Here is a 12,500-nt window from a genome sequence, read left to right as displayed (position 1 = left end):
CATCCCAGGAGAATTCGTACTCTACAAGCATAAGACCATGGAATACGAAGTAAGCGTAGTGAAATATTTTTATACTTCAAAAAATTGATTTCCTGTTGTTTTACTCGCGATGAAAGAAGAATGGATTCCATTGGTTGTAAATTACCTTCGAGAAATTGCTGGTTTACTTATCTCTCTCTCTCTCTCTCTCTCTCTCTCTCTCTCTCTCTCTCTCTCTCTCTCTCTTTCTCTCTCTCTCTCTCGCGCGCGCTCTGTCTGTGTGTGTGTGTGTGTGTGTGTGTGTCATACTCTCTGTTTCATTTACTCACTCCTTAACTCACTCACACACACACACAACACACACACACACACACACACACACACAAGCAAACAAATGTTCTTCTTCACTCGTATCAACCTAATTCCGTACATTTTTATTCTCCATAATTACGTATAATATATTCCATGCCTACTGTTCACCCAGTCTCCATGATGTAGAGGGTACAAAGGAATTCTTAAAACGTTCATTTCTGGATTTTAAACTTATCACCCTGCTTGATCTATCTGACGTTTTATATTCTAAACATAGAGGATGTTGCTTGTTTTCAAGACATGAAATAACAGTGCTCAACTTTTTGATAAAAGTAACTATTTATAGAAAATGTATTTCAAGTTTAATAGAAGTTCAACAAAATTATACTTGAAATATTATATATATATTATATATATATATATATATATATTATATATATATTTATATATATATAATATATATATATATGCAATGGAGCAGTATGCAAATTCATACAGAACATTTTTACTTATTCACAGTGCTCAATGCCCTTTATTCCCTCGAAACTGATCAGTACTGCTTCTTTTATTTTTTTTATTTTTTCAGTATTTAAATAATGAAAATCACCCAACGCTTCCTTTTGACAAATAAGTAATTTTATAGAAAATATCTTAATTATTTTTTAATGACGTCTTTAGCATGTAACTTTTCTACATGAGTTAATCATTCTCACATTCAACAGGTAAGAACAAATTACCGCCTTTGTAACAATCGAAGACCTCACGGTGCCACGTGCAATTACGGAGTTGCCGTGAGATCTGGTGATGACGTCATTAGCTTTACGTAAGTCGCTAATAAGTAATTGTGTTATTAGTTACATTTTGCAGCAATACAGCTTTATATCTTATGCTTTAAACAGATAAATTGAGGTCCAATGAAATAAAATATTCTGAAGCAATCATGTAAATGATTTTGAAAAATTGTTATCAGTATGACCGACGTGTTACTTATTTGTAGGTCTGGTAGCCCAAATTGTTATCAGTATGACCGACGTGTTACTTATTTACAGGTCTGGTAGCCCAAATTGTTATCAGTATGACCGACGTGTTACTTATTTGTAGGTCTGGTAGCCCAAATTGTAATCGGTCCAATGGTGTAACGGAAATACTCTCAAATCAATGCAAAATATTGTCCATTACAACAATGTTAATTGTATGACATGTGTAGTTTTATAGTTTATTAAATCATAGTGCTATACAGTCGTACAATAAAAAGGCACTTTTTAAATCACTTTGCCCAGAAAACGTTAACTTTATCGTTGGCAACACTAAGGTTACCCCAACTTGTCAAAAAGCCATAAAAGCTTAACGCTTTTGACAAGCTGGGTGTTCATCTTAATCTTTTCATATTGTCTGAGGTGAACGTCTTCTGACCTACCTACATATTTATTTTTGTCCCTGTATAGCCATAATATTAAAGTGGACATTGACAACTGAGCGAGTAAAAAGGGAATTAAATACCTGAAAAAGTGTATATGAAACAGTACCAGACAAAGCAATAGAGAAAAAAACAAGAACCAACCATTCTCAAAAATCGTCAGGCATAGACTGGGAATCGAACCTCAGACCTCCTTCTTACTGGTCACCAGGAGGTGTGCGGTTTGATCCCCAGCGCAAGGATGACGGAATTTTGGGGACTTTTTTTTCTTGTATTTTTTTTTCTTTTATTGCTTTGTCTGGCAATTTTTTATACACACTTTTTCAGATATTTATCTTTCACCAGAACCTGCTCCTTAATTTGATATTTTGAAAAGAGAATTGAAGCATTTGAAAGAAAGAAAAACAAATAAACCAAATATCGATATACTCAACATAACACAGACAGAAGGAGTTAAAACCATCAAGCAAGAAAAAAAACCTGCATACTACGGTCATGTTTGAAGGTATAGAACGATCTAAAAGAAGACACTGGAAGGGAAATTAGATAGAAAACGGGGAAATGGAAGAAAGAGAGAAAGCTAGCAGCTAAATATCGAAGAAATGGCATAAATGAAGATCAACAAATGTTGGGAAATTGCCCTCAATTGATGCTATGCTTTTTCTTTAAAAACTCACAACATCCACCATCCGGATATAACCTATCACATCACAAAACTATGTATAACCTTAAACGTTTAGAGAATTTAGTGAGAACTACTCATAAAAACGACTGGCTAAAAGCAATAACAAATAGCTGAGTGACGTCAATTTCGTTCCACCTATAGAGAGAGTTGGAAGACCATGGCATCCTCCCTATGGAAACACAAGGAATCCAGTTGATGATGAGTTAGACTCATTACCGTGATTACACTTTAATGTTAAACCAAAATTTATATGTTGGTCTTAAAACGTTCAAACACTCGATTCCACCTTCCATCTTACTCCCTCGTTCTTTTTAAAGCTCCTACCCTCCCTCGTTATGCTTCTCATCCTCCTCCTCCTCCTCCTCCTCCTCCTACTACTACTACTACTACTACTACTACTACTACTACTACTACTACTACTACTACTACTACTTCTACTACTATTACTCCGCCTCCTCTTCCTTCCCTCCTCCTCCTCCTCCTCCTCCACCTTCTCTTCGTCTTCCTCGTCCTCCTCATTTTCATATCCTCCTCCTCCTCCCATTCTTTCTCCTCCTCCTCCTCCTCCTCCTCCTCCTCCTCCTCCTTCTCCTCCTCCTCCAAGACATTGATATCCAAACCATAATTTTCACTTACACAGGACAGATCTACGATCAAGAGCAAGGAACAGCGTGATAAATGTACAGCTATATCTCAATGGCCAACTTACGCCAGGGACTAATATCATACGTTTTGGATGTGGACAGAAATATGAGGTACATCTAGTGTCATAATATTATATATATATATATATATATATATATATATATATATATATATATATATATATATGAGTGTTAGTGGGTACTTGTAGGTAAGAGAGTGCTCTATAATTTATGTTAGAGCATATAAAAATAAATAAATTCACTCACTTATTTTTAAGCCAAAACGAACGTTTCCTTGTCCTTAATTTGTGAAATGATCCTCAATTGATGCTATGCCTGAAATGAAGGACATGGAAACGTTCGTTTTGGCTTTAAAATACGTGAGTGAATTTTTATTTAGATATATATATATATATATATATATATATATATATATATATATATGTATGTGTGTGTGTGTGTGTGTGTGTGTGTGTGTTTACAAACAAATATTAATTTAGGTAGATACCAAATCATAATAAAAAATCAAACGATCGCTCCTTTTATATAAAAGTTGAGCAGTTATTTTAGTTGAGATAAAAATCCAACAAAAATTCATTAGAGACGATAGTGAGCCATTCGATACGATATTCTAAGGGCTTATAATTAGTTCTTGCTGTAACCTCTCCTTGAGCAAAAATGAACACACTTCCTACCACAAAAATTATGTAGTAGAACTATAACAATTTATATTTACAAACCACATCAAATTTTTAAAAGCCGATGATAAGGAAAGATTGGTCCTATTATATCCCAGACTATTGAGCATTCATTTAATCTTGTGTGGAGATGCATTGTTAACTTTAAACTTGATTATGGTGACGAAATTTTAGTCCATGAGAGTCACTAATTTTGACTCTTAAATAATTTACTTTTTGTATTGTATATGTTTATGTATCTTGAATGTAACGGTCATCATCAATTTGGTTAGGTTTTTGATATACAGTACTTTCTACCAGATTTATATAAGAACCAGAGACCTAGATATATACAACTGGGTAGGAATGAGTATGGAGGCTTATAGTCAATCTTTCATTGTAACTTTAGTTTTGTGGATTGAAATTTGGTCTTCTCACTTGCTACGTTTTATTGTTTCATGCAATCCAGGTCCATCTCCCGCACGGCACTGTTGTCACCATAGTGGCTCACAGGAGGCCGTTTATCAACGTATACGTGAAAGCCACTTCTACAGATTTTGAACAAACCGAAGGTTAGTGATATGATCATATCACCAATACTCAGAGATGTAACATGCGCCATCTGAGTTTCACCCTCTCCTCACCCATCATTTTCAGTATTTTCCCAAAATGGCAGGCTTACCCAGGATAAAATTGATTTTTTAAACTCAAACAAACTCTCTACAAAACAACTTTATGTTCTTATTAATTAAAAAAGATCATTCTTCAAAGTTTGTGATGTACAAAATAAATCTGATTAAGAAAAATGTCTATTGTGTCGTAACAAATTTTGACGATTTTGTTGTAGGTGGTAAGGAGAGGGCTAAACTTCGTGTAACTCCTTGAAACTGTCTTCGCAAATCAAAATATTTTTACACAATGTCCTTCGTTTTTAACAACAAGAGATGAAGTGAGTAGTAAAGTGCCAGAAGACAATAGAGAATAAAAAAATTTCGCGGCGGTGATGGGGGTTTGAACCCGCGACCTTACTGGTACGTCAACTCCGCCTGGCCAGTGAGAGCGTGACTCTACCTATTTTGTTTGTTAAAAACGAATCATCAGTACGCTGTAACTTGAGCTTATCTATACCGATGATGGACAAATGGGCGTCTTCTTTACCTCCGCCACCCCCCCCCCCCCTTTCCCTTTCCACCTTGTTTGGCTATATCGTCTAGTGGTATGACACTCACTTTCGGATCGGAAGGTCCTGGATCTAGCATCGCTCAGCGCATAGTTGAGTCCTTGGAAAAGGCTCTTTACTCACATTCTCTCACATAACCAGGTGTAAAATGACTATCTGGCCGTTAACAGCGTTGTCTCTGTCTAAAAATAATTGTAATATCGCCTATCGTCTTACATGTTAAGTGTTGCTGTTGGCCAGTGACCCATTGTAAAGCGCTTTGGGCACGTTTAGTGGATATTGCGTTATATAAAAAAGCTCAAGTGTAGGCTTCCGGTCTTCATGCTCTTTCTCGGTCCCTGAAGCCACTCGTTGTGTCCTCATACCTCTTGCCAAAGGCGAGGAAGATCTTCCCCCAATCCCTTTTGAAGTGACGACAGAAAATACAACAAAATGTACTTTCCAAATCCTGCTTGTTTGCAGAATTAAGTTGCAATCTTTCCAATACCATCAGTTCTAAACAGGAGCATGCCATCTTTGACCAAAGCTAAATATTTTGAAGGAGAAGTAGATTTTGTTTAATTATTATTCTAGAGCGAGGAAGATATAATAAAATTATAGGATTCTCGAGTTCTTGTGTTTTTAAACAAAGTCTGGACGTGTTCCCAATCGCGGCACGGACTTGCAGGCACGGAGCTCGGATTCCAAAACGCATGAGTGTAAGAAATCTTATATTTACTCCTCTGTCATATTATTTTAGTTTGATATAGATATCCCATTGAAAACATTCCAAAAAAATTTAATGATTCCAATTGTTGTCTGCATAATTTTCGTTAAATTGAAAGCATGACAATTTGACGTCATAATATTTCTTGTTTACTTAATATCTATCATTAGATACGCGTTATTTAAGGGAGAAGGGTAGAATAATATTACACTCTTGCATTTTGAAAATTCGGAAGTGTTTTCAATCGCTGCACAAGATTATGAGTGCTCGTTGGGAACAAAGTTTGAATTCCAAAAAGCAAGAGTGTAGGAAATATTCTATTCTACCCCTCAATCGATTCCAATTTCGTCATTTTTGAATTTGAATACAATACATGTTCAAAATCACTTAAATAATAAATTTAATGCTTGATAATCTTACGTCACAAATCATTAATAAACTTGAAATCATTATGCGTTTATAGAAGGATAGAATATTATGACTACCTATAAGACTAATCAAGTTATTTTTCCAACCGAGGATTGTGTGGTGATTTCAACGGCCATGCAAACAATGATCTTCAAGGAGCATCAGGACGAAATCCAAACCCATTCAGCATCAAATGGAAGTAAGCACTATATGTTATACTTACTTACTTACTTAGGCCGCCCCTTGGGGCGCCCAACATTAGCCACAAGTCTTCGCCATTCTGTCCTGTCCTCCATAAGCGTACATTATAAAAACAAATAAATCCACCAAACGCAATAACCCAGTCATACCTAAATTCATTCTTTCCATCTACACTTATTAGACTTTGGGACAACCTCCTGGACGATAGATATTGCAGATATGGGCACCCACGAAAGATTCAATTCTACATCGATGATAATAAACAAATTCCCTTTTCTAAATATATCCCGTATGTGTGTGTGTGTGTGTGAGAGAGAGAGAGAGAGAGAGAGAGAGAGAGAGAGAGAGAGAGAGGTGCGTGTGTATGTTTGTCTACATTATTTTCGTTCACAAATTAAATGTGGACCACGACAACGACGTCTACGACGACGATGATGATGATGATGATGATGATGATGATGATGATGATGATGATGATGATGATGATGATGATGCTAATTATTATTATTTTCATTATTATGATAATAATTATTATTGTTATTATTATTATTATTATTATTATTATTATTATTATTATTATTATTATTATTATTATTATTATTATTATTATTATTATAATAAGTAGTAGTAGTAGTAGTAGTAGTAGTAGTAGTAGTAGTAGAAGTAGTAGTAGTAGTAATAGTAGTAGTAGTAGCAATAACAACGACACCGTCGCATCTCCCTCAGCATCATCATCTGTTTAACAATTATTGTCAAAATCATCACCACTACTACATTTCTGTCATATCTTCCTTCTTAGACGAACCGTCAGTATATTCCAGGGAGTAGCAGCCATCCACATCCCGCCTCCACCAACCTACTGCAGCTGTTTATCCAGCCAAGGACCCAGGTGTGAATCGGGTCTGGATAATTACCACTGTCATACTGTGACAAGGGGAAGTAAGTTGCTGACCTGCCGAGAGCGGATTTTTCAAATTTGATTAAAACAATAATACATCCTCATCTTTGTCCGGTTAACTAATTTAAAACACAATTATACAGCCTTATTAAAAGCTGTGCTGACAAGATGACTTGACTTTCTTACTTAAAGCCCTCCGCTTTCGATGTCATTCGATTTCGCAGCTTCGGCCTTTCTATTTTTCTTGCAATGAAAATGTTCTAATTCTTTATGTTTTGTGTATTTTCTCTTTCTTTTGTTTGATAGCTCTGCAAGAGATGTTAATCTGGTTTCGTCATTGATTAATTTGTCCATAAAATAGGTGAAGTTAAATGATTTTTTTTTTTTAAGTCAAAACTGCCAAAATACTAAATCCAATTTTTACTATGAAAAATGGCTTTTAAAACCTTCATGTTTTTTATTTGACATTTAAAACGACAAATTGGTAACTCTGTTGAATACATGTTTTAATCATGCCTATAGTTGGAATGAATCAAATCTATCAATCATCGACATTATTATTTTCCAGCTACCGACATCACCATCGTCATTATCCGATACTCACGAGTATCAAGGGTGACTGTAAGGAGATACAGGCGAGATGCTGAAGAAGATAACATCATTCAAGACGTAAGATTTTCAACCGATATAGGGAAATTATATTATTAATGACACCAGAGCCAAAAGACCGACTTCAAAAACAGTAAATGGTAGAGGCCTACTTCTTCATTTAGAATCAAATTTTTAGTGAATTTTAACGCTTGATAATCTGACGTTACAAATCATTATTTTTAACATGATATCATTACACGTTAGCATTTATTGGGAGAGGTAGAATAATTTGAAATAGCGTAAGCCATTTATTTAACTTTTCATTTCATTTCATTTCATGTACATCGCGCTAAGGGTATTACAAAATCTAAAAATCTGCACAAAAATATATGATTGTATATATATACATTTTATATTATTATTATTATTATTATTATTATTATTATTATTATTATTATTATTATTATTATTATTATTATTATTATTACAAACGTATCACTGATTCATGGTTAACTTTTAAAAGCTTGTAACCAATCCTGCAATATATATATATATATATATATGTATTGCAGGATAATGCATTGGAAGATGGGACTGAGATATGGGCCCAGCAAAATGCCACCGATTACTGCAGAGATTACCTAGAGCAGAATGACAAAGTCAAGAAATGTCAGGATTACCTTGACGTCAACCAAACCAGTGCCAGTATTCGTGACTGTGCTGAAGATCTGCAGGTTAGTCCTCTATGAAATCCTTTATTTGTCGTAAGACACTCGCCTTTGGATCGGAAGGTCCTGGGTTCAAATACCAAAGTCCTAGGTTTGAAAAAAATAACTTGCCAAGACGTGCGGCTATGTGGTCTAGTGGCATGACACTCGCTTTTGGATCGGAAGGTCCTGGGCGCATAGTTGAGTCCTTGGAAAAGGCCCTTTACTCACATTCTCTCACCGTACTCAGGTGTAAAATGAGTACCTGTCCTTTAACAGCGTTGTCTTTGTCCGAAAAATTATAATATCGCCTAACAGGCGTCATATCCCGTTCTACATATTAAATGTTGCTGTTGACCAGGGACCCCTTGTAAAGCGCTTTGAGCACGTTTAGTGGATATTGCTCTATATAAAAGCTCAATTTAATTTAATTTAAGACGGGGGTCATTTAAATCGATCGATGTTTGAAAGACGAGTTTACTAGCCAATTTTTTAAATACAAGTATGCTAGAGTACGGCAGTTTACTGGTTAAATACCATTTTGTAATGTTTAAAGGTGGTCATAACGTCATGTTTTTACCCCCGGGGACGACGAAATATCTGTGGGGGGGGGGGGGGGCAGCGTGGCTCAGCGATACGGTCTTTGCTACGTACCCGAAAGGTACCGAGTTCGATCACTCGCCGCTGCGCTCTGTGGCCTTGATCAAGTCACCTAACTCTAGCTCAGTTTGCGGCGCTGCACTTCGGCTCACGCCTGTGCTATTCCAGTCTTCCCTTGGATAGACCCTAGAGACAAATTTCCACTATGAGATGAATAAATGGAATTTTAGTTATTTTTTATTTATTTATTTCAAGTAGACAGGTCTGTGTCGGGCTGCCCCAGATGCTAAAAAAATAATTTAACGCTTAAACAACCAGAGCTGTCAGATTTCAGTTGATGTCATTTGTGGTATGACTCTCGCCTTCGGATCAAAAGGTCCTGGGTTCGAGTCCCGCTCTGATCGACGGATAGTTGAGTCCTTGAAATAGACTCTTTACTCACATTGTCTCATCGTACTCAGGTGTAAAATAAGTAACTGGTCGTTGCCAGCGTTGTATCTGACAAAAAAATGTAATATCACCTAACAGACGTCATGTCTCGTCCTACATGTTAAGTGTTGTTGTTGACCAGGGACCCCTTATATGGCGCTTTAAGCACATTTAGTGCTAAAAAGTGAATTTAACGTTAAAATGATCCATATTTCAGTCGGTGTCGTTTCGAACAATTGTTCCTATAATCTTCAATAACGCATAAATTTATAATCTAAGATTCATAATCATGACTATGAATTTTAAGTTTTACCATCTAGACCATCCCAATATGATTCCGTTATGAGATATTGAGTCACATATTCCGACGCTACGTGTATCAGTGTATCGCAACCTTCAGCCCCTGGTAAAGGCTCTTTGCTCAAATTTACTGACCATACTCAAGTAAAAGATAAGGACATACCTAGCCATTAGTAACAACGCTGTGTTTGTCCAAAGGAATCTATAATAATAGCGGCATACAAGCTGCACACATATCTTATCCCATATGTTCAGTGTTGTTGTAGGTTCGAGCCCCTTGAAAATCGCTTTGAGTTCATTGATATAGATGAAATTAACTTGACGGCACTCAGCTCTTCGTTTTTAGACAGCCATTTTAATGATTTATTCTTACTAACTCCTATTATTCAGACTATAGACGTTTCAGGTTCGTTACACATTATATTTGTGTGTATTGGTACCCTATATCCTGCTGGCGGATGTTGTGACTATTTTACCTTAACACATAGCATCAATTGAACTTACTAGAGATTAAGATTGTAATTGATTTAAATTGAATTGTATGAAACAGGCTCTCGGAGATCGCGGCTGGGCGTCTTCGCATTTGGACCACATCATAGAGGAATGCCTGACAGACGCTCAGCAAAACCCCGATACTTGGACAAATTCGACGGATGGTGAACCACCTCAGCCACCTGCTGACATTGTCAATGGATTGTGTACCCTTGATTGCGGAGACCATGGAAAATGTATAGAGGGTATGTATGTCACTGCAAAAATGGAAAAAGAAAATCTTGGTTAACCAGCAACATAAAGTGTCAATCCGTTAGTGTTAGATCGTAAAATTGACTCCTTTTAAAAAAAAAAAATATTACTGGGATGTCATTTTTGATATGTTACAGGTCAAATCATAGTAACAAATTCTAGCATGTTTTTGTGTTGTTTTTTTTTTTTTGATGAAAATTAAATAGTCACTCAATTTTCCAACATTCAGCACTATAACTGATGGGCTTAAGTGTTTAGGTTACTTTTACTTTAAAATAGAGATCCTTCATATATCAAAATCGCATGGAAATCAAATCAAATGATTATTGAGATTATATCCAATGACCTGAGTAAAATCTTCATCATTTTTCTGACCCCGAGTTTCATTTTAACGACTATTTCATTGGGGTTTTTTTTCAGCATCGTTTGTTTGATGTATTTGTGTGTGTGTGTGTGTGTGTGTGTGTGTGTGTGTGTGTGTTTGTTCATGTGTCGGTATGTGTATGTGATAGATTGTCTACATTTTAAAAAATTACGTCACATTACCTTTTTGTAAAATTTTGTTTTATATTTCTTAGCATAGCGTCAGACCAATAAAAATCAATTTTCATTTAGAAACACAAACAAGTAAAGTTAATTAATTTATTGTCTTTAATCTCATTGCTTTGACGCCGCACTGGAACAATATACAATTAATTTAATAGTAAAAACCAACAACAGTTCATTTCGGCAGGGCCTCCACCCTAGATATGTTTTATAAGAAATAGATTTGAACTTCAGTAGAGACTGTGATAGTTTCCAAATTAAAATCTCGCAGCTTTGCTCTACATGTTATTAATTGACTTATCACTGAAGTCTGAAAAGTGTCTCAGCTGAAATAAGATACCAATAAATAATTGTTATAACAAGGCCAGTCAAGAATTTTAATTCGAGTGAATTTGCTTTTGAAGTGAATTTTTAAAATTAAAGTTTCTCCATACATTTACTTTAAAATGGAGATGTAGTAGGATGAATAATCAAAGATTTGAATATTAAAATAAATATCCTAGCCATACACATTGAAACCTACATTTATTTATTTATCATTTGACTTTCAAAACTTAATCCCCGCATGGGTGAAGGGGGGGGGGGGAACCCAACTAATACGATGTTAGCTGTAAATTATGAAACGAGATCAAGAAGGTTGACTTCCATATGTTAGTATCATCGTTCTTCCAATTGTGAATTTATCATATTATTTTTAATTTATAGGAGCATGCTCGTGTTATGATGGTTGGACTGGAGAAAAGTGCGACGTGGGTAAACAAACCAAACCGGAAGTGTTGAAGGCGGCGGAACCATGCGATCTGCTGGAGTCTTCAGAAGGTTGTCGAAGCATCAGGATTGATGGGAACAAATTTGTCAATTCTAAGGAGCTCACCTGTAATTTTAAATATGTAGATGTGAGTATAAGCGTGATTAGTTTGTAGACTAGTTGTATAAAAGAGTTAATGATGTTTGTAGAATGAAGAATTAATTTTTATCACCAGAAAGAACTAAATAATGATCCATTCACACATCGCAGTTCCTTGTTCTAAAATGCTAATTATAACAGAAGTCTGAACTGTCTGTGATTAGATCTCTTCAGTTTGTGAAGGTTGTTTGTTTTGTTTGTTTGTTTGTTTTGTTTCGTGTGTTTTTGGTTTGTTTGGGAGTTTTTTTTTTTGGGGGGGGGGTGTTGGTTTGGTTTTTTTTTTTTTTTTTGGGGGGGGGGGGTGTTGGTTTTTTTGTTTTGTTTTGTTTTGTTTTTATTTGGGGGGTATAACATTTTCTTGATTTTCTTTCTGCTTTGTCTCGTGTCCTGTCATAAATACCACTGTAGAAATCTTACTTCCACTGTACTACCGTGTATTTAGATCAACGACAATGTGACACCATCTGGAGATAACGACGACAATGTCCCTGCAGAATTTGTCAGCATGTACAGTGTCATCTGCCCGCTACCCGTACCATTGCATTCCTCTACGGAAGCTGCTCGCAGTG

The 12,500-nt window shown here is 35.8% G+C and overlaps 1 protein-coding gene across 4 annotated transcripts in view; it reads left to right on the top strand.

The window, feature by feature from the left end:
* LOC144966622 (uncharacterized) overlaps positions 1–12,500 on the top strand; it is a 115,392-nt gene that overhangs the window by 84,090 nt on the left and 18,802 nt on the right. For all 4 annotated transcript variants that reach the window (XM_078903370.1, XM_078903368.1, XM_078903369.1 and 1 more), the window contains 11 exons: positions 1–49; positions 1,014–1,114; positions 3,034–3,148; positions 4,184–4,286; positions 6,120–6,207; positions 7,009–7,148; positions 7,676–7,776; positions 8,271–8,432; positions 10,285–10,471; positions 11,730–11,920; positions 12,374–12,500. The exon at positions 1–49 is cut by the window's left edge and continues 15 nt beyond it; the exon at positions 12,374–12,500 is cut by the window's right edge and continues 128 nt beyond it. In XM_078903370.1, coding sequence (XP_078759496.1) covers positions 1–49; positions 1,014–1,114; positions 3,034–3,148; positions 4,184–4,286; positions 6,120–6,207; positions 7,009–7,148; positions 7,676–7,776; positions 8,271–8,432; positions 10,285–10,471; positions 11,730–11,920; positions 12,374–12,500 — 1,364 coding nt within the window. The remainder of the gene's footprint in view (positions 50–1,013; positions 1,115–3,033; positions 3,149–4,183; positions 4,287–6,119; positions 6,208–7,008; positions 7,149–7,675; positions 7,777–8,270; positions 8,433–10,284; positions 10,472–11,729; positions 11,921–12,373) is intronic.

Source organism: Berghia stephanieae, chromosome 2 (genome assembly GCF_034508935.2).
Source record: "Berghia stephanieae isolate SIO BIC M18660-M18661 chromosome 2, UCSD_Bste_1.3, whole genome shotgun sequence".
Taxonomy (NCBI): Eukaryota; Metazoa; Mollusca; class Gastropoda; order Nudibranchia; family Aeolidiidae; genus Berghia; species Berghia stephanieae.
This window is presented reverse-complemented; position numbering and strand designations above follow the sequence as displayed.